Source organism: Colletotrichum spaethianum (genome assembly GCF_022836535.1).
Source record: "Colletotrichum spaethianum MAFF 239500 DNA, contig01, whole genome shotgun sequence".
Lineage (NCBI taxonomy): Eukaryota > Fungi > Ascomycota > Sordariomycetes > Glomerellales > Glomerellaceae > Colletotrichum > Colletotrichum spaethianum.
The window spans coordinates 2,614,921-2,636,380 of NW_026054771.1; the positions used below are offsets into that span (position 1 = coordinate 2,614,921).

The 21,460-nt window shown below is 52.6% G+C and overlaps 8 protein-coding genes across 8 annotated transcripts; 2 read left to right on the forward strand and 6 right to left on the reverse strand.

Moving 5' to 3' along the window:
- Positions 1-745: 745 nt before the first annotated feature.
- ColSpa_00706 (NADP-dependent oxidoreductase RED1) lies at positions 746-1,795 on the reverse strand (the record flags this gene model as incomplete). The annotated part of the gene is made up of 1 exon (XM_049266918.1): positions 746-1,795. The coding sequence occupies one exon, from the start codon at positions 1,793-1,795 to the stop codon at positions 746-748; it is 1,050 nt and encodes a 349-aa protein (XP_049122875.1).
- A 993-nt stretch (positions 1,796-2,788) lies between these two features.
- On the forward strand, positions 2,789-3,067 carry ColSpa_00707 (uncharacterized protein; the record flags this gene model as incomplete). The annotated part of the gene is made up of 1 exon (XM_049266919.1): positions 2,789-3,067. The coding sequence occupies one exon, from the start codon at positions 2,789-2,791 to the stop codon at positions 3,065-3,067; it is 279 nt and encodes a 92-aa protein (XP_049122876.1).
- A 223-nt stretch (positions 3,068-3,290) lies between these two features.
- ColSpa_00708 (uncharacterized protein) lies at positions 3,291-4,064 on the reverse strand (the record flags this gene model as incomplete). The annotated part of the gene is made up of 2 exons (XM_049266920.1): positions 3,291-3,514; positions 3,605-4,064. 2 exons carry the CDS (start codon positions 4,062-4,064, stop codon positions 3,291-3,293), a joined length of 684 nt encoding a protein of 227 aa, XP_049122877.1.
- Positions 4,065-6,006: 1,942 nt separating this feature from the next.
- Positions 6,007-6,636, reverse strand: ColSpa_00709 (uncharacterized protein; the record flags this gene model as incomplete). The annotated part of the gene is made up of 2 exons (XM_049266921.1): positions 6,007-6,419; positions 6,603-6,636. 2 exons carry the CDS (start codon positions 6,634-6,636, stop codon positions 6,007-6,009), a joined length of 447 nt encoding a protein of 148 aa, XP_049122878.1.
- Positions 6,637-7,575: 939 nt separating this feature from the next.
- On the forward strand, positions 7,576-7,854 carry ColSpa_00710 (uncharacterized protein; the record flags this gene model as incomplete). Its single annotated transcript, XM_049266922.1, has 1 exon — positions 7,576-7,854. The coding sequence occupies one exon, from the start codon at positions 7,576-7,578 to the stop codon at positions 7,852-7,854; it is 279 nt and encodes a 92-aa protein (XP_049122879.1).
- Positions 7,855-7,891: 37 nt separating this feature from the next.
- On the reverse strand, positions 7,892-9,084 carry ColSpa_00711 (cytochrome P450 monooxygenase fum15; the record flags this gene model as incomplete). The annotated part of the gene is made up of 4 exons (XM_049266923.1): positions 7,892-8,100; positions 8,156-8,177; positions 8,233-8,807; positions 8,865-9,084. The coding sequence occupies 4 exons, from the start codon at positions 9,082-9,084 to the stop codon at positions 7,892-7,894; spliced, it is 1,026 nt and encodes a 341-aa protein (XP_049122880.1).
- A 4,243-nt stretch (positions 9,085-13,327) lies between these two features.
- ColSpa_00712 (isocitrate dehydrogenase [NAD] subunit 1, mitochondrial) lies at positions 13,328-14,812 on the reverse strand (the record flags this gene model as incomplete). The annotated part of the gene is made up of 4 exons (XM_049266924.1): positions 13,328-13,412; positions 13,465-13,490; positions 13,896-14,474; positions 14,780-14,812. The coding sequence occupies 4 exons, from the start codon at positions 14,810-14,812 to the stop codon at positions 13,328-13,330; spliced, it is 723 nt and encodes a 240-aa protein (XP_049122881.1).
- Positions 14,813-15,827: 1,015 nt separating this feature from the next.
- ColSpa_00713 (uncharacterized protein) lies at positions 15,828-16,717 on the reverse strand (the record flags this gene model as incomplete). The annotated part of the gene is made up of 3 exons (XM_049266925.1): positions 15,828-16,075; positions 16,138-16,608; positions 16,699-16,717. 3 exons carry the CDS (start codon positions 16,715-16,717, stop codon positions 15,828-15,830), a joined length of 738 nt encoding a protein of 245 aa, XP_049122882.1.
- Between the last annotated feature and the right edge of the window lie 4,743 nt (positions 16,718-21,460).

The window sequence follows — 21,460 nt, forward strand, 5'->3', positions numbered from 1 at the left end:
AGGAGGCCGCGTCGGACGCGTACAGCCATCGTTCGGCGTCGTCGATCTCGGAGCAGCAGCAAGCGAATGGATATGGTAACTACCACGATCAGAACGAGTATACGCCGTCGTCTACCAGACGGGCGACGGCCAAGAAGTTGTTCGGTAGAGGCTAGATGTGATAAAGACGGTTCTCTCTGATTTTGTAAAGGACCGGGTGATTAAGCGATATGGGCGTTCACTACCAAGGGGGCTCTTGTCGTCGACAGAAAGCGGGCTTTTTTTGGTGCGGGCTGGAGTTGTTTGCTTTGCACCTGGATAAGATGTTAGATAGTGTGATACCAATCAACAAATTACAGACATTCTTTGGCCTTCTGAGCGTCCTGTGACATACTGACATGTATCGGTTTGAATAAGGCTTGCACGATAATATTGGGTGGTGTATTTAGATTTGAAGTCGACAAACGATTAGTGTGGCCTATAATGGAACTCAAAGCACCGTTCCATGCTGCATCCAAGTGTGATTAATGATCAATACCTTCTGTTCAAGCTCTTAGTAGCAACTATCACGCGTTTGCATGAACCCAAGCAAACCATGTCCTCGACCATGTAATCTGCACAATGATCACTTATTACTCATTTACAACACACTTTAACAGCAGGCATATATGCAGGTTACTTGATTCTCATTTCATTGGTCATCATTTGTCATTATAGTATACAATTATTTACTTTTCCCATCCTTTTATGGACCTTTCCATTCCCTTTACTCCTGGGCAATCTTCATGACGGCCTTGCCAAAGTTCTGGCCGGTAAGCATGCCGACGAAGCCCTCAGCGGCCTGGTCGATGCTCTCGGTCAAGTGGATCTTGACCTTGAGCTTGCCCTTGGCGATCATGGGCTGCACCTTCTCCTGGAAGGGCTGGTACTTGTTGGGGGACAGGTCGACGAGGAAGCCCTGGAAGGTGAGCTTCTTGGCGACGACGTGGAACAGTCCGCGGACACCCTTCTGCTGCTCGCGCGGGGTATTGTAGTCGGAGATCATACCGCAGCCGATGATGCGGCCCTGCTGGTTGAAGGACTCGAGGGCGGCCTCGAGGTGCTCGCCGCCGACGTTCTCAAAATACATGTCGATGCCCTGGGGCGCGAGGCGCTTGAGGGCGTCGAGGGGGGACTCCTTCTTGTAGTTGAAGCCGGCGTCGAAGCCCAGCTCGTTGAGGATGAAGTCAAGCTTCTCGTCGCTGCCGACGGAACCGATGACCTTGACGCCCTCGGCCTTGGCCAGCTGGCCGACGATCTGGCCGACGGCACCGGCCGCCGAGGAGACGAAGATGGTCTCACCCTTCTTGGGCTTTCCAATGTCGTAAAAGCCCTCGTAGGCGGTCATGCCCGGCATGCCGAGGGCGCCGACAAAGAGCGGGAGGTCGACGTTGTGGGTGTTGGGTACCTTGAAGAAGCCCTGGAGGAACTTTGCGGGGATGGCGGCGTACTCGGCGTTGGGACCCATGAAGGAGGTGACGAGGTCGCCGGCGGCGAACTGCGGGGTGTCGGAGCGCTCGACGCGGGCGACAATGGACGAGGCGATGACGGCACCCTGCTCAAAGGGCGGGATGTAGGACTTGCCGGCCTCGGCGGGGCGCATGCGGCCGCGCATGTAGGGGTCGAAGGAGGAGTAGAGCACCTTGATGAGGATGCCGCCGTTGAGGTCCTGGTCGAGGTCGATGGGGCGGTTCTCGACGACGAGGTCCTGGCCGGGCACGGGGAGCCCCTTGGGGACCTGCTTGAAGACGAACGACTTGTTGGGAGTGGGCGCCATTGTGAAGGTGGTGGTAATCGTGCGTGTGTGGTGTTGTTTGGAAGAGAGTATGGGTATCAAAGGGGTTTGGATATCGCAAGATGTAATAGAAATGTTCTAGTTTGATTTGAGTTTGATGGTTCTCCAAAAGCAAGTCTGGATCTATAGATGGGATTGTTCCGAGTTATATACCATTAAGAGGACTTGCTCCAGACCATGACGAATTCCGATGGAAGCTCCATCGGGCCCGCGCCGGGTCCGACCTTGCGGTGATGCCCCTTGACTGCCAGTCTCTCTCCCATCTAGGTATCCTGATGAACACGGGGCGGAAGGCATTGGAACCCAAAACGTCATGGTAGAATAACAGTAAAGCACCCACTCTGGTGTTCGGCGAGTGGAGATCTACATGGTATGGAAAAGAAGGCGATGGGTCCGGATTTGCCATCTGCCCGGTTGCGCGACCAGTGAGGTGGTTCCCGTATCAAGAATAGCCAGTCGTGCGAGACGGCACTTCGTGGCGGGGTCCCTTCTGGTGCAGAAGATATGTCAGCACCTTAAGACTTTTCTTGGCCGATTTGCCCCTCAATTCTTTGGTCTCTGACATCAAGATGCCGCGGCTCATGGCGGGGCATCCGCTGTTGGTGAAAATTCGGGCAGGCGGTGTGTTCGACGGTACACTAGAACTCATCGATCACTCGGCGAAATACTAGGGGGCCCCTAACTGTGTACTCGTTCATCAGGGTCGTTTTGGCGCTGGCCGTCGGCGTTACGCTGCGCAGTCTGCGGATTCTACCACGTTGATTTGAGGACTCTCCCCCATTCGGAGTGGCCGGTTCCCAAAGTACTATCCCGAGTCAGGCTGGCTTTCGTCACTGACTACCTAGTCTTACTCGGTCTTGCCTTACTGTTTCCAATTCCTTTTTATCTGGCAGTGCCATACTTAGTGCCACAGAAATTCTCTATCCATTAAGCAATGATGACAAAGCAGAGCAGTAGTAGCAGCATCACCGAACAATGCCCGGCAACGCCAACGTCTCCGGAGCTGGATTCCCCTTTCGGTGGAGAGGCCCCGATGAAAAAGAACAACGCAGAAACAACGGCAGGCGCCTGAGCCGCGCCGATTGCCAGGTCCGCGGCCGAGGCTGTAACGATCTAGACCAGGCGGTCGGTGACGGAGCCGAGGTTCAATCGTGGACTCCTGGGGGGCACCCCTTCGACTTTGCTGGTTATCCAACAAATCTCGAGACAAGGTCGACGGGGCCCGGGGCAACTGTTGCTATCTCGGTCGAATGATTGCTCCAGCATCGGCCCAGCAAGCCCAGCTTTTCCCTTTTTTCTTGATGGCATTCTTGATTTCAAAGCCAAATTTCCGCCCTCGACGTTCGGTTCCGCTGTTGAGAGATGGGGCACGCCCCTCCACATCGTCGATCGTCCACTGATTCTTCTGGAAATCTCGAATTCTGCGATTGCCCTGTTGAGCCGGCCTGCGGGTCCAAGGGTCCTAGAGAAGACCATGTTATGCACTGTTGGCGGGATACAAGTGTTTTGCAAACATCCTTGCGTGGCCTCGGACGGCCGCTTCGTCAGGGGCTATTTGTTCGTGGGATGGTGCAGTATCTGCAGACACGGTCACCAGCTCGACACCTCCGCGTCCGTCCGCCATCCAGAACTCCTCGTAGCCCGTGGGCTCGAAGCCCATCTTTTCGAAGCATCGTCTCCCTTCTGGAGTCGCCGTGAGTGCTATCGACCATCGTTGTCAGATCATCACCAGAACAACGTGAATCCCGCAGCTTGAGCAAAACCACACACAGCCCGCTGCACATCACTTACCCGAATGGCCGATGATGTTCCACCCCTTGCCCTCTGCAGCAGCAATGACCGCCCGCATCGAGAGATCCGCGAATCCGCGCGCCTTCTCGCGCGCCTCGGGGACATCGAACCGTTCGACGTGGAAGACGTGCAGCCCGACTCCCGAACGCGGGTTGCCGTCGCGGGCGAACATGGACTCGGCGTCCATGTCCGTCTCCTTGACTTTGCCCACCAGCAGATCCCGCCACGCAGGCGCCAGAATGGGAAGTGCAATCACAGCGCCGACGAGTGTCCGTGTGTTGACGCCTTTGCTGTCCTCGGCCGGTAGATAGAAGCACGTCGCCATCTCCGGCGCCGCAGCCGTCCAGCTCCGGAGGCGTTCCCAGGTCAGCGGCGCGGGGTACATGTCCTGATCTGAGGCGAAGATGCTCTTTAGGACCTCGTTGGTCATGGGACCCGTTTCCAGAGACAACGCCGACATACTGGCAAATTTTCCAGCCCAGTCAAGTCAGGTTGGGATGTAGTGAAGCGATATTTGATATTGTGCAGTTGCTTGACCAAGGAAGCTGGCTGGCACGCCTGGATACCTTGACTTGGGCTGGAGAGTAGAGCTCTGTTGGCTTTCCACACCTTGCAGCCAGCCAACTTTGGTTGCCAATGTGTTGAAGAAGCTGTGCTGCGGGGACTTCTCCACTGGGATCTCGCCTATGCACTGTCGAGGTGAGGCGCTGCAGCCGTACCGTGCCGCCAGAACCCGAGCGCCCAGGTTTATGCATGAAAGTACGGAAGCATGAAGGCCCAAGAGCACCATGGTATTTGGAACTTGATGATTCTGAACTAACTTGCAGATGAAATACTGGGGTTTGTATACAATGGCGATGCAAATGCAAAAATTTAGCATGCCACTTCTCAGGAACCAATAGAACTTGGCCTCTTATACCTGGGAGCTCATGTGACAGCTGGTATCAGGGCTGCCTTCGGCCAAGATTTGGACTGGACAACACTCTTATGGCGGAGATGTCACCACAACGTCGATACCAATTGGTGGTAACCTGAAGACATCGACTTGGCCAGGTCATTTCGCCATGGAAATTCACTATCATTACACGCATTAGCGGATTTTTCCTTATTCAGCCTTGTCATTAAGCTCTTGGAACATCCTTCGCACATCCCAAAGCCAACTCCCTGCCCAGGCTGTTCCTTTGCCGTACCCCCGTATCACAGCAGCTTATGAGCTTTTCCAAAGCAACACGTGTGATTCCTTTCTGAATACTCTTGTGCCGGCGTTCGGAGAGTAGACATGTCAGACCACGACCCATCATTCCATCACCTACCCGTTTCTCCTCTTAGATCATTGAGCTTCTATAATACTGCCCCGCCTATCAAGCCTTTTCGATCGTGATGCTCCGTTGCCTATCAGTCGTCAGATACTGAGACGTCTGAAGGCTCAGGACCATGAGCAATCCGGTGGATGGTGCCAAACGCCGGGCCCATAATGCAGGCGAAGTGTGTACACTCGTTAGAAGTCGGGTATGTCTCAACCCATTGTTGAAGGACGTCTTCATCAACGCCAGAAACCTCGAAAATTCTGTCAACCTCTGGCGGAACGCCCACATTGAAACACACACCATTGCTCTGGTATCGCGGTTCTTTGCTGACATTTCTGGCGACTGCCGCCATGTGCTGAAGCCACTTCTTCTCGAACGCTCGCTGACGATCCTCGGAATCGTCTAGCCAGTCTGTATTACCCAGAGCCAGGGCTTGCGTAAGATTGACGGTATTCTTTCCGGCGTTATGGCCACAGCAGGTCTCGTGATCTGGGTCGTGATTATATTGAAATCGGAAGAGGTTGCTCGTTTGGCTCTTCCTGTGTAGAGGCCTTTGAGAACAACAATGATCTTGGATACATCGCAGAAAGCGACGCAGCAAGAAGACGCAGGCATGAACGCAAGCTTCTTTACTGCGGCTGTGATTGAGAGCGGCTTCTGTTCGGACTCCTTTGTAATAAGACCCTTTTCGTTGGAAACTTTGGGTTTCTTCGTGTGGATGCCCTCGTTCAGCAGTATGCGTCGGAGAATGGACGGAACTGTCTCACGACGACCGAAGAGAACCAGCAGCTGGTGCTTGCGCAACGATGTGGTCTTGAAATCACAAGTCGGTCGGAAGTTTAGGGACATTGATAAGCCCTTTCTAGAAACCTTGTCAGTCACCGAATGATTGGGCTGGAAGAGATCGCTGCTCACCGGACGCCTGTGAGGCAGCCAACAAACCCGGCGTATGTGATCGATCTGGCAATCACCTCATTGGGGCCTCCATTTCTGGTGTCTACAAACTCAATAATTACCAAAAGCTCCCTCAAGATGTCCATTCCCCACTCCAAAGTGCGGAAATGCATCAGACGGTCCTTGGTATCTTCGCCAGCCTCATCCTTTGCCTTGGGTCGCACCAAGGCTGTTCCGGAAGTGCAACCCAGCAACAAGTCCAGAATGAGACGTGACCAAGTGGGTTCTTATCTTGGCGGCGCTGGCAATTGACTTGATTTCCTTGCTCTGCTCTTGGTCAAAGACTTTGCGCAGCGCATATCGAGACGTGAACTTGATGACACCGGCAAGCTTCTTGCTGAACAGCGACTCGACCACCTCGTCAAAGAGAGGGCTGACACTTCTTATCTGGGGTGCAAATTCCTTGGCGAGCTGGACGTAGCGCTCTTCGGCTGGCTTTCCCATATCGATTCGGTAGATGGAGATGTCGGTAATGGTAGGCGTGAATACGGTGGGGAACGCTGACGTCTGCTTCTCCTCCTGCCGGGCTCCAAGACGAAGAATTGGCTGAATTACTGCAGTTGAATGAGGAGAGTCTGTGAGGATCCTGGTGCGTTCGTTGGATATTGAGGGTGGTCAAAGGAGCATAGATGGTGAGGGGTGCAGAGAGCTACTGATGCGGTCCTCGATGTCAGTCCCTGTGTTTGTTGGGGACGTTGAGAAGATGATAATTAGGCAGAGAAAAAGCAAGGGCATACTCTTAATCGAGGGATTCATGCCGATGACGTTCATCAGAAGTAATGCTTCTTGCGTGAGTCAACGTCGGAAGGGTGGAGAAGATGTCAATGAGTGAGTTGTTATCGTACCTGGGGAAAGGACTAAGAGGGAGGGATAGGACTCTTGAGGCTGGGGTTGGGGTAAGTTGCGTGCGAGCAAGGTACATTTAGGATTGAGTGTAACAGTCTTTCGAAATGTAATGGGTTGATGTCAGCGAGATGAGCCGGGCACCACCAGCTGAGGGGAGGGCCCCCTTAACCAAATCCTGCAAAAACGAAAGCGCAAAAAAAATCTAGAGAAAACTGTGACGTAGGACAAGACTGTCCTTGAGTTTGCGATAAACTCTCACTCGAGGCATAATAAGACGGTCAGCTTTGTCTATGAATGAAGTTTATGATTATTTGATAGCAGTGCGGACAAAATGCACATTGCAGAAGCGTAGAGTAAGCGGCCAGCTCCGAATGCCTTGGATGTGACGGTGAGAAGCATACCACGAGAAGAGCAACATGTCTTTTACAACCTCGGCTACTTGATTGAGAGCAGCAAGTCTCTAGCTTGGGTCAGATCACGACACAACAGAAAGATGAGTAGAAAACGCCGCGTACTTCCCTTCCACCTTCTGTCGAAAGACATCGTCTGAAGCATAATATCATTAGATGTATGTACTAGCAACTGCAATCTAGTTTGTTGTGCGTGTAAGTTGCTAAAACATTCGTCCGTGACCCTCCATCTCCATTCATTTTTAGCGCCGGAATATCAACTCTATGCCCGTTTACGTTTCTTTGTGCCAAATGCATGATCACGTCGAGTTAGGCAGCTGTCTGCCCGAGCTCCCTTTCAACTGTGACACGGAGGCTTTCCTTGGGTCGAAGGGTGAAGTTGGGGTTTGCGAGCGCTAACACCCCGTTCCAGCCGGGCCGCGGCGAAAACTTGAAGTCGCGCACAAGGGCAAAGATGACGCTCTTAATGTTCAGCAGCGCCATGTTCTTCGCTATGCAGCCCGCAGGGCCCTGCAAAAACGCCTCCATAGCGTACGAGTCCCTGGGCGCGCGACCGTCAGCCCAGCGATCCGGGTCGAAGACCCCGGCAGTCTCGCCCCAGACCAGGGGGTTGAAGTGCGCGACGGCAGGGCAGAGAGTGACTTGGGTGCCCTTTGGGATGAAGATGCCACAGACAGTGACGTCCTCAGCGGCCTCGCGGGGCAAGAAGATGGCTGAGTGGACAGCGGGTTAGCTGAGAGGCTTTAAACGTGTGAGTGTAGCCCTTGGTATTACTTTCCTGGGGAGTAGAAGCGTAGTATCTCCTTGAGGAAGTTGTTGACATAGACTAGGTGCTCGAGCTCCTCGTATGTAGGGTCCCAGTCTTGCGACTTGTCGGCGCAAAGGTCAAGGACCTCTTGCTTGAGGCGCTCCTGGACCTTTGGCTCCGTTGCAAGGACATGGACGATCCACATTGTGGTCGATCCAGTCGTTTCATGACCTGCCACTCAATATTAGTGTCTTCGTCTCGTCGCTGCGTCCTGGGGTATACGTACCTCCGGCAATGAAGTTGAGCATCTGTTCCGAGAAAAATCAGCACACATCGGATCGTCAGTCGATGGGTATAACGTACATACTCCAAGAGCTCCAAATCTCTCAAATTCGTCTGGGTGGCATCAAGTTGACAGTCCTCTAGGATAAAGCTCAATATATCGCGGCGACCAGTATTGTTTTCGTTGAGCCCCAGCCTCTTCTCCACCATCATCTCATGCTGTCTGTTCTCAACGCAAGTGAGGAGCATCGTCCTAATAAGTGCAACGTCTTTCAACCACCTCTTGTTGCTCTGCAGGGGCAGCCAGGACCGGAGCGCAATATGGCCGTCGATAAAGGTGATGACGTGGCCAGAGGGCGGCTGGCGGATGATGCGCTCGTACACGTCGTAGAAGTGGGCTTCGGGTACGGAAATGCTCTTGAGGTCACACCCAATGGAGCCGATAACAAAGACGTCAAGGGTAGCCTTTCTGAGGAAGCACTCAACTGGAGGGATGGTCAGCTTAACATCAGACTGAAAGAGTCGGCGGAGAAGCGTACTGTCAACGACCTTGATCTCCTCCCCTCCAAGGTCCTCACTGATGGCCTTGCACAGCTGGTTTGCCTTGAGCTGAAAGACTGGCAGCATCTTGCGTGTGTTCTGGTTGGAGAAAGCACCTGAGAATTCTGGTCAGTCCCCTGGGAAACGGTTGAGTGGTCCAATGGACAACCCACGGGCCAGCTGGTTACGCCGCGTTTTTCTTTCTTCACCCTCAGAAAACATAAGTCCGTGTCCAGTGATGGGGGAGAACATGCGAGCTGCGAGCTGCGACTTGCGGAAGGAGTAGGCCCTGGCCTGCTGGACTTCTTTGAAAGCAGCCAAGTTATTGACCATCAAAGTCTCGGAATTACCCATGGACAGGTAGCGCACAAAGGGCGTCTCGGGCCATTGCATCATCAATGAAACGAAGATATCTGCTGGTCCCGGGGCTCTGATCTGGTTGAGCAACTGACCAATGAATAGGTGACCCCCCTACAGGTTTCGCATGGAGTGTTAGCTTGTTTTCTCAAATTCATTGTACACTCCGCTACTGTTCATGAGTATGGGAAAAGAGGAGGCAAAAGCGTACCTTTGGGCCCGGGAGGTGGCGCAACGGGGAGAGAAAGAAAGGATAGATGAAGGCATGATAGCCCAGAAGGCATCCACACTGCAAAGACAAGGAGATTGCAAAGACCTGAATCGCTGTGGCTAAACCGTTGTGCAAAAGTCTTAAGCTGACAGTCGCAAGAAGAAGCGACAGCGCTACGCAAACCTTTGCGGTCATGTCTTGAAATCAGGACAAACTTCTGCTACAAAGCAAGCGACAAGAAAAGGAGGAAGCAAAAGAGGGAGAAGTAAGGGATTCTGTGGGACGATAAGAAATCAGAACCAAGGTGAGGCGCGTAATGCTGTAAGTGCCGCGGGTGAAGTTACTGCACACGCAACAAGGCGGGAGGTACCACGCAAGGGTCAAGATAAACTTTTCGAAAGAGGCTTTAAACATTGAGAGAAAGCAAACAAGGGCTAGGCTAGGGTGGAAAACGTAAAGTTGAGACTTTTTGTATAGCTCTTGGGGCTCCTAAGGAGTTGCCAGGCTAGGAGGTGAACTTTGCAACAATGAACTCAATCAAGCTTTGCAAAGCGCTGGAAACGTATACCTTCCATTTGAGAGATTTGAAGACGCAGACTCGGCTATAAGAGAATAATCGTCCTGGAGTGCATGCGTCGTCGATACGGAACCTAACAGGAGCATCATAAACGGGCAAGCATCCCCAACGCCACCAACAGCAAGCCAAGTTCCAACAGCGCAAATATTACTTCAGATTGTATCCATCTCATCACCGGATTAAACGATGGCAAGCGGCAATCTATTATCATCGTAACACAAGATGGCCACTGAACCTGAACACTGAGAGAAACGAGTCTTTTTCCTTGTCTTTGAACCCCTGTCGAGGCACGATGTCCATAAGGAGGTGGCGTGATGAAAAGAGAGTCAGAGACCGAAAGTCTCAAGGCTGGCTGGCCCCTATTTCCATGTCTCCGCCATCAACGCGAGCCGTGCCGTTGATATCGCCAGCACTAGTCGGGAAGAAGAAAACCATACAATAAGTCAAGAAATACGCGAGCTTCTGCGAGCTTCCCTAAGGGGCAAATGAATTCTGCTTACGATTGGCCTTGCTGATAATGGGCGGTTGGAGCATATGCAAGTAATTTAGGGGGTAGGGGGTAAACGGACGACAGCTCGAGCAAACGAGGGGCAAAGCCGACAAAGCCTTTGAACTGGACAAAGCGGACGCTGCAAAAGAGTGACGCGGAGCCCGGAACACTGGAAGATGGTTGGCTTGGCCCTTGTATTAACCTTGTACTACACTCAGATATGACATGACACGTTGAGCATGCCTTTGAGTCAAAGTGTTGATGTCAAGTTTATTCGCTGACAAGCCAATTGCCAAGAGATTCAAAACTTGGAGAGGGTCCATTGGCGTCGGCGCAATGAATCTGGAAATACTTGCGAGGGACAGGGGGAGCTGAGAGAAGCCGGCAAGGTGATGAGCGGGTAAATACCGCCTACAACCTTTTCCAAGGGACGGGTACTTGCTGCATCGTTGCTTTCCATGCATGCGCGTGCCGACCTCTCTAGGTGGATATCACTATCGAATCCACGGATACGGGCGGAAACACCGACGAGGGTCCTATTGGCGGATAGATGAATCCATACCTCTTTCCCTTCTCTCCTTGTACAACATCATGGTCTCCATCATGCGATGGCAAGTTTGTCGTCAGGGTTCCTATTACAGTTGTGCTCATATCGACATGATGCTGTATTCTACGAGATAATGGGACGGCGTGGACCAGGGGCCTTGAGAGTGGCATAGGTCTGTAAGACATCGGAGGACGGCAGCCGGCATATCGTGGTCATGGGTCTTCAATGTCTCTGATCCAGCGGAGCGTCTGCGATCGATCGTGTTGAAATCGTCCTTGAGCCGCCTTCGGGTCCCGATAATCGCTTACGCAAATTGGGTGGCTGAAACTGGGCCAATAGATACGTGGCGCCCTGCTGTATCTCAGAGAATATAAGAGGTGAGGTTTGCACATTTGAGACAGGGTCTGCCTTGCCCCCTCTACATTAGAGCTGAGGACAAGGCTCCAGCAATGGACTACTTGGTGCAGGGTACTATTGCGGTTGACGTTGACTTTCCAATGGCAGTTTTCCCTATCGACTGCAGCATGGGTAACTGTGCGAACACACGACATGATATTCATGAACAGGGGGAAGCCGCAAATAACGACACAGAGTTCTTGGTTGTTATTCCATCATACTTAACTGTCTCACGTCCCGTTGGGCGCTAAGGGTAAAGAGGTGTTGGGTAATTGCAGATTGCCCAGCATTACTACAATCTCAGGTCGAGTGATACAAGACATCTCCGGCGTGATCTGAAGCTACCCAGTTGCCTGGCTGCCAGATCTCGTACACCTAGAGGAGCTGACGATTAAGTAAACCGTGTAGTGGGAAGGATCCGACTGGTTCTTAGACCCGATCTAATATTAAGTGATCGCTAATCAAACTTGCTAAACGTGAGATAGACTATTGTTTTGGTGTCTGATCGCCACAAAGTACCAGACTCATCAGGTTTAGAGTAGTTGCACATGACACAAAACACAGAATCATGGTATAAGGAAGGGTTGCCCAATTAATGCATTGGAAGGCTGAATGATGTAACGACGTAACATTGCCTAAGCTGAGCTCAAGGGATCAATGTGATACTGATACCCGAAAATAGAGGGAACTAAGTAGCCAATATGTTTGAAGACACGTCGGAAGGAGGCAGAATACCTCGATGGCACAGAGAGGCAATACGTGAAGAGTAAGTAGTCACACATCGCAAACTCTAGGGACAACCCCAACTCTCAGAAATGTCACGACGATTCCACTGACGACAAACACAGATCTTGTATCAGCCTTGGGGTCTTATGGGCGATGGGTCGTAACCTTGGGGTGCGGTTGAAGAGACATGGCGTTTGGGCCCAGCAATTATTGATCCTTACACCTTTCGGAAGTCGAACAGGGGACATATGTCTTTGCCAGTGAGCCAACTTCGGCATCCTCGCTTACTTGCAACGGCTACAATCCCTACCGCTCTAAGGCTTCGAAAAGTTGACTAGTTGGCCTAGCAAAGCTTCCGAAGTTGTCTCTAGCGTCTTGAGATACCAAGTTAGCGGGCTGTCAGCAATTATTACCTACCAAAAAACCTGACTCGTCGTCTTTATCAATGGTGGCTTTTCAATCATGTTCAGAAGGGCTATTGGCAGTTACTATGAACCTTCATCCAGCCAGCTACCCAGACCCAAAGTCCAACATGGCCCCAATGTCTCTAAAAACTGCATACGACCCACTTTCTTCACTTTTCTTCAGCGCAACGCTCCATTTCTTCTCTAACCTCGGCAAACCCGAGAACGCAGCCCAATGGCCGAGACATGCTTCGGCGGCCGAGCAGCAGGCTCGGAATGCCGATGTTATCCGAGAAAGTCACACCCGCGTCACTCCGAGCCGAAGGGCGTTTGCCCGCACCCGAGGATGAGGGATGCACCCGGCTGGCCAACCACCGTGTACAAGGCTGAAGATCCAGTTGCGCCTCTGGGCGATGCATCGCGCGAGGCTAGGCCCCGAGGCGTCGGGAGTAATAGACCGTGCGACACGGATCAAGGATGGAACTCGCGAATCATCCTGTCTGCATTCGTCATCGACGGCTAACACGGCGATTCAGTGCCCAGGAATGCCTTGAACTCGAAGACGTCACTAGTACTCGTTTGTATATAAAAGGCAACAGCTGATCATGTCAAACAACGAAAAAGGAACTCATATGCTCTGCGTGACTCCTATGCTACGTACAACTGGTACAACTACAATCTCCCAGCAAGACCGAGCCTCCTCCCAGTGTCCAAAACAGAAATCTAGTCCTCCGCTGGTTATGCAATTCGACCGACGTCGGTGGTATCTATCTCCGTACCCAGTCTTCGCCCCATTCGGCAAGATCGAGTCTAATCGCGGGGGAAGAGAGGGTGGCGGAGGTTCTCGCGAGGAAAGGGGCGCGGCGCCGAGGTAGGTGTTTCTTAATAGCTACAGAGATTTAGGTAAGGGTGTTATGTAGCTGGCAATTTACAAGGTGTCCATCTTGTCGAGGATGGCCTTGGTGAACTGGTGGGTGGTGGCATCACCGCCCATGTCACGAGTGCGGACCTTGCTGTGCGGTTGTTAGCGGTCGATTTCCACATATAAGATGAACCTTGACTTACCCGTCGGCAATGACGCCGTAGATGGCCTGGGAGATGCGGTTGGCGTGGTCGTCGAGGCCGAGGTGGCGGAGGAGCATGGAGCCGGACAGGATCAGGGCAGTGGGGTTGGCCTGGTCCTTGCCCTTGATATCGAGACCGACGTGGCGGCAACCGGGCTCGAAGACGGCAACGTCGCGGCCCATGTTGCAGCCGGGGACGATACCGGCACCACCGACGAGGGCGGCACCAATGTTGGACAGAATGCCACCGTACAGGTTAGGCATGACCATGACGTCGAACTGCTGGGGCTTGCTGACGGCCTGCATGGAGGCGTTGTCGACAATCATGTCGTTGACCTCAAGGGTAGGGTAGTCGTTGGCGACGCGGTGGAAGGTGGAGCGGAAGAGACCGTCGGCCAGCTTCATGATGTTGGCCTTGTGGATGCAGGTGACCTTCTTGCGGTTGTTGGCGAGGGCGAAGTTGAAGGCGAACTTTGCGATGCGCTCCGACTTAGCGCGGGTGATGATCTTGAGAGACTCGACGACGCCGGGGACGGACTGGTGCTCGAGGCCAGAGTACTCGCCCTCGGTGTTCTCACGGATGATGGCGAGGTCGACACCCTCGTGGCGGGTCTGGTAGCCGGGGATGTTCTTGATGAGGGAGATGGAGGCGTAGATGTCGAGCTCCTGGCGCATGGCGACGTTGAAGGACTGGTGGCCGGAGCGCTCGATGGGGGTGTGCAGGATACCCTTGAGGCCGAGCTTGTTGCGGCGGAGGGAGGCGACGGACTCGCGGAAGAGGTCCTCGGTCTTCTGGGGGGTGTTGGTGTTGAGGCCGGAGACCTCAACCTGCTCCCACTCAATGGGGACGTTATCGGCCTTGAAGATGGTCTTGACGCTCTCGGCGACCTCGGCACCGATACCGTCACCGGGGATCAGGGTGACCGTGTACTTGCCGCCAAACTTGGTGGGCTTGAAGATGTCAGAGCCGACCGTGGCGTAGGCGCGCGCGGGCTGCGCGGTGCGCAGAATCTGTCGAGAACATCGTTAGCCGTCTGTCTGTGTGTTTTGGTGTATGTGTCTTGTCTGCGCGTGGATGTGGGGGTTGTAGATTTGGGTGCATCGTCTGTTCTCCAGCTGGATTTTCCATTTTCGCGTCCACTACGTCGTCTTCTCGGTCTGGCGTGCTTATTGTTGTTGTTGATTGAGATCCTCCTCTTTATCTTTCGATATCCTCCTCTTCAGACACGATGCACTCACAAACCATATCACAGCCAGGGGAATGATTTGAAACGTAACAGGAGGGCCCAATTGAGCCCAAAATGACAGAGACATACCTGCGCAGTGCGGGCGGATCCTCGGGAAAGCATCGTGGCGGTCGTGGGTGCCTCGTGAGGGTATTCGCGGAGCAAGAGATGTGTTCGGGATCGGAGGAGTTGAGGAGTGGAAGAATTAAAAAAGAGTGGAATTTCGTAAAGGTAGTCGTTCCAATGTTGCCGACTGTCAAATGCCGCAAAAAAACCAAGGTACACGGCGAGTTGGGTCGGGAACGGTACACGGTCAAAGTACAGGCCGACAACAGTGCAGAGCCTTTTTTTTCCCTCTCTCTGCCTGCCGCTGTTTTCCCTCTGCAAGCCTGGATTTCGTATGTGGCTTGACTCCAGTCTTTTTCTGTTTTCAGACGTCTGACTGGCTGGAATGCTGGTGGTGACCCACTCAACTCTCTTCCGGGCGGTCGGAAGGATGGAGGACGACGACATCCGCGGAAAAGAGAGCCTGTGAGCTGTCCACTGTTCATACCTGCCACTGTCACTTTGCTCCTCCTCTTTCCGCCGCATGGCTGGACTCGGGAAGGGAAGGAACAAACGTGGGGCACCATGCCCCATTGGGGACTAGCGTCTCTTGTCCTCTGTCTTCTCGGTTGAGCCTCGGATCTGGACTCAAAACTGTTACCGACCTCACGTGGCTTTCACAATCTCACTGGTGTTTCTAACTTGAGCTTCTCATCTCATTTGCGTCCCAAGTTCAATCTCACGCGAGCATGTCAACCGTAGCTTCGCTGGATGCAGAGGTGGTCTTGACTTGACGTTCCCGGTCAACGTCGGCTGCTCAATTCTTCAGTGAACTGCAGCCGCCTATGTTTTCCGGAGAATTCCCCGCCAGCCCACCTCTCCACTTTCTTCTGAGACCGCCAAGTCGGTCTTACAGCGCCCTGGGCGTATTTGCGACGTTGCGACTTCACTTCGGCCGAGCACGACCTTGAACGATGTCCATCTAATACAAGACTTCATCATATGTACAGCAATCTGATTGATGGAGTTATGATGGAATAATCGATTTGGGTTATCAACTACCGTTGCAAGAGTAGCTCCACGCGCTCGCTTTTCAAATAAGTGCGCTTCGTCGCCTGCCTAAGCTTCCCGATTGTGTTGACAGAACCCAAGCCAACGTAGACGTCACGGTGAAGACCTTAAGGGGATCAAGACACCCCGGCTTCAACTGCTTGAATCGCTCTATCAAGCCAGAGCCTTTACTGGAAATCTTCCGAGCGTTGTATCCGCTCGCCTCAATACCCCATTCAAAGCAATCGGCCCAGTACCGTCCGCCCTGGCTTGTCCCCAGTGGTTGTGCGCCTGTGCAAAAAGTTCGTGATCAGCAGCCATTTTGCTTTCAAAGTCCGCCGAGAGCGACTTACAATCCATATTCTGAAGCGTAGTGAGATGCTTCACACACAGCTCCTCAGTGAGCCCGTTTTTCTCATCCTCAATCATGTGGTCGCCGTACTTGCCTTTTGTCGGACAGGGGGTGATGTTCTGCAGTGCTTTGATCCAGATGTGAACCATGCCAATATCAAAGTACTTTAAAGTGTTAGTTAAGTACGCGACTTTGCGGTTGTAGTCCGTCCAATAGTACCCGATCCTCTCGGTGTCGTCCATAAACCGCATACTTCCCTTCTTTCTAATCTCATAGATCGCCTCATAGCAGAACCTTTCGAAAACACCATCCTCTGCCTCATACGTCTTGACCTCATCTTTCTCAAGCCAGCAGAGCCCAGACCCGTGCTTCAGCGGCGTCACAGGTTGATATTGGTACTTCCAAGACGCCATTCCGCACCCGTCATAGGTTAAGTTAATCATTTCCTTCATCCAGAACTCTTTAGCCTTGCCTGCACGTCAAAGTCAGATAGAACAAGTTAAGGGAGCAGACAGTAAGCATGCAGAGAAGGGCAGTTTAAGGCCATAAAGCGCACACTTACAGCCACCCAAGCTGTGCATGGTGTTGAAGACCTGTCTGCAGGTTCCCTTGCAGGTGCCTCCCTTTATCGGGCTCCATCCCAGAGTGACGGACTTGGCTCTATCTACCAAGTAGTAGGATTCAGGTATCAAAGCGTTAAAGCCATACTCCAAGGAATCGCCATATTAGTCACAAATATAATCAACCAGGCTTGGAGAAAGAAAGGGTCAGCAAGGCCTGATGTCCGCGAGGTTTAATCTGAACGGAGCAAACCTACAGTCCCCAGTTATAGTAGTAAACCCAGTTATCGTTCAGGCACCATAGGGACCAGGTGGGCTTATCGTCAACTGTCAATAGAGTAAGGTCTCCCACATCTTGCAGGTTCGCTGCATCGCTCATTTTGCTCCTCTCTACAATGTCTTCCATCAAGGGGGCGTACATCGCAGCGTCTCCCTCGGTATTGAGGATATAGAGGATATTACCAGCTGCTAGAGATGACCAAACGTTGGTACCAAGAGAGGCAATGACTAAGAGGATATTAAGTAGAACGTGCATTGTACCATAATATCAATGAGCCTGGACCCTAAAGTTTTGCAAACCAAGCCCCAGTAAGTGTCGCAGATGAGATTACAGCTGTGCTAGAATGTTATTTGTATAAGACAAGCGGTGATAGGTAAAGGCTCCAAGGGACAAGTAATAGATCTTGAGCTCTGTCGGCCAACTAACAATCCAATTAATTTTGCTCAAGCTCCTTTTATCATCAACCACACATCGTAACATTGCCTCGACATGTGGATAACAGAAGTCACAAGAGAACTGGTGTCTGTCCACCTGTGATACAAGTTAGGCGCCCTGCATGCGTTCAAGGCAGCTTCAAGCGTAAGTGCCTAAAACCCCTATAATGATATCGCACGTTACCACAAGCGTCGTCTCAGAATAGGAGCGGAAACCCAACAGGAAAGTTAGAAGACGTTCCGCCTGTCGTGATACCGCAGCATTTTACAGCATAATCTCACAGCTTTGTTTACCCTGTCTGTTCTTGAGACAAATCACCGATATCTCTGGTCCAGACTCGCACCAGGAACTTTGGCCAGTCTGAGAAATGTTGTGAATGCTACTTCAAAGTAAACAAACAGCATCCAGCTGACCTTACTCCAACTGACAACTCAGCTTGAATAACACGGCTAACTTTATTAGCAAATAGCCCGTGATCCTGCTGGGCATATTACTGAACTGATATCGGTTTACAAGAGCTTACCAGACAATATCACTCGACTCCCGTCGAAGGATGCTATGGGGGGGGGGGGGGGGGGGGGATTTTGCTTGAGTGATAGCCTAAGTTCAAGGAACTTCCCCGGTCCCCCGACGGCTTCCGACGGCTGCTGAAAATTGGCACTTCTTAGTCTAATAATGTATCTTGATTTCACCCGGGCTACCCTTCTCTAGTCTCTTGTAGAGTCGAAATCGCAGCCTACTAATCGTCAGGCAGCCAAAAGCCGTTATAGCGAGGGCAGTAATACTGTCGTACATTGTTGCGAGGCCCAACGGTAGGAACTTAGCGCTTGCCTTGCTAAAATTGTTTCAAAGAAAATAAGCATGCTGGACACCGAGACATAGATTATGTCCCAACCAGGACTGCTATGCAGCCATTGAGATGAACAAGGCGGCGGTGGGTGTTCGTTCGACGGTGATAAGGCCCTCTTGGCGGAGACCATATTGTAAGCTGTGATGGCCGAGTACAGATCCCCTATCATACGAAACTCCTTTTCTTAGCCGAGACTATCGTGCTGTGCGGTCGGAACCTTCAACCGCATGCATGGCTGTTTGGTAATGACACAGGACGCATGTTTGCATCGTGCTTACGCGACATTGTCGAGTACACTCCCTGAGAAATCCGAACCAGTAAAATATCAAGCCGTGCTGGGACAATCTGCGTTGCAACGGGTGCCGGCAGGAACCCGTTGTTTCCCCCGGTTCAAATTCACCGGGTGTTTCTCCGTAGGCAACCCCGAGATTTATTTATTCGTTAGACAAGTTCGTATGGTGTGACCCGAATCAATGTCTATCCTTTCGGAACGATACTGCAGGCTTGTTAGGCCAAAGCCCGATCGTCAACCCGAGGAACCCATGCCAACGTGGCGTGTGCTATCAAGGGTTCTTCAGGGATTGTCCAAAGTGATAATGACCATGAACTGCTGATTTTGTACTGAAGTGAACGCGAAGGAATCCAAACCATGGACCTTGATTCAAATGAGGACTCGGGTGCTCCTAGAAAAACAGTAGCTTTGGAGCTATTTTTGGTGGTGGGACAGGACACCCTCAAGCATACAACGTGACTAGGCAGCTCGCTACAATATAGTATGCGACAGAGAAAGTCAAGACGGACCTTGTTGCGTAGCAAGGATCTCATGGCAATGAGACAGTCAAGATAGAATCAAAGCATTGTCACCTGAGATGAGAGGACCCCTGTTGTACTTCTGCAAAGAAGCCAGTAGTTCAAAAAGCTAGAGCCAAGCCCCGCTTACGCATCCCGGCTATGCATTCCATACGAGAACCTCATCCACACACTTTTGGTCAAAGCCACTGCGTCCCTTCGGCGTTGAGATCGCTGTTGATAATGAAGATACAGGCCGTCAGCATTTGTAAACGACAACGGGCCATGGGTGGAGTTGACCATGCAGGTCACCAAGGCATGCTATCAGCATACGAATGCCATCAGGATGACGTTTGGAGCTTTGTCGACAAAACGGTACTGCGACCTTCATGTTTGCTCAGGGAACGCCGCAGCGCCACCGACGACGGTCGACATGCAGTCGAAACCAGGGCAGTCGAACGCCATGATTGCAATTCAACCAATGGGGAAGAACCAATTTCGGTGTCTTAACGGGAACTCAACAATATCTGCCTGCATGTCTACTATCAAACCAATCATCTACCATGAAGACTGTAAGCTTCTCGTGAAAATTCATGTGCACCGATGTGCCGCGCGCCACCCAATGGGCAGGCAGCCGATCTCGTTTTCTGTACACCACTCCGATTGTCCATGACGCGATTGGTCGTCAATATTGATGTAGTTGGACTCGTTATCGTGGGATCCAGCTCGTTAGCCTCGTGGACCGACATAGTCTCATGTCGCCACGACAGATCCCGGCACGAAGGCGAATGAAACATTTCGTTAGGAACCGTCATAGGACGGGTAATGGGAATGGAGATCAGTTCATGGCAGCAGCGCAGGTCTCAATTGCACGCCGGGTCGTAAGGCTGGCCTTGTGGGTAATTCGGCCTGCGTTGCAGGACGACATCTGCACCATCCTAGACATCACAGAGCCATGTAGGTAGCGCCCTAAGCGAAGAAGAGTGCACGAACTCTGCCGAAGCCGAAGCTGAGACCGGCGGATGGCTTCCAGACTTCGAAATAGGGTATATCTGACAAAAAGATACACGTTGAACCTGAGGCGAGAACCCTCCCCTTGCTTATCCTCCAATACGGACTTAAGCCTGTCACGAAAGCGAGGCCTTGACAGCGCCGCTCAGTTGCTGCTGAGTTGGTGGTGGGATCTTGCCATGATCCCGCATGCCAAGAAATGTCCCAAAAAGGAATGTCCTCGTCGCGGTGGACTGTTATGTGACGGGCGTTGACCGTCTTGGCGGAACATCGTTTACCTTGCCCAACGACAAACCGCAGGCAGAGAGCAAATCTCGCCACCAACAGGGCGCACCCACGCAACACGCGACCATCCATGTCAGTGTGGGAGAGAGTGAGGGAGCGGAGCCAGGGAGCGATTCTGGAGGGGTCCGATAACTTCGGACCAAGACATTGGTTACCTTGTGGCACTTTTGCGGTTAAGCCGACGATTTGAGAACCAGACTCTATGCACGAATGTCGCTGAGCCCAGTGGGACGGGAATAAGTGGATTCTGTCATCTGAGCATGGACCTAGTAGCAATCCAAGCTGACCGAAACGGCCGCAAGCCAGCTCGGATTTCCTGGCAGAGTCAGCTTGATCTGGATCACTCACCCAACCGCCGCAGTAGCTCCGTCTATCGACTCATGAGGAACGGCAGCCTGCACGCGTTGCTGCTTGCTCGGTGTCCCAGCCCAGAAACACCCTCATTTACGTGAAGGGCTTCTCTGTCGATCAGTTCGCTCTGCGCGTAACCATATGTCGAAAGGGGGAGCATAGCTCTCGCGTAAAACGCGTTACCCATCGCTGCCGTAATCGGCGCGTATCATGAATGTGGGGGAAAAGCTGGCCGGTCCAGTTCAGTCGGGCGTCGTCCGAACCGCACACACGTTCTGTCTCTCTCTCTCTCGTCTCCCCCCGCTGCTGCAGCATAAGCCTTGCCAATAGAGTCAAGAGATCAGGCCGAGGCTGCCCAGACATTTGGCGCTGCAAAAGAACCTTCCGCTCGAACTTTTGCATGTCTTGGTAGGGAGCGGGAAGACCAGCATAGCGGTGCTTCCAAGGGCGTCCAAGAGTGCTTGAGTCGTCTTGCCTCTCTGCGCCGAGCGGTGGGAAGGCCAAACATGAGCGGTCTCTGGGTGAGGGGGTGGTAACAGACAATATATAAGCGGCTTGGCGGAAGGCTTGGCGACATGGCCAGGATGGCCGAGTCGGGGAGTGGTCGCCGGGCCATGGAAGAAAAGAGGAGCCCACCTCCGCCGGCTTCTCCTGATAAGGAAGCTGGCCAACGGCCTCGACCACGCCGTCAGCCAACCGCAGCGCACCTCGAGCCGTCCAGGCACGCCCACGAGCCGATTTGTGACCCGGAGGCCAACGGAGG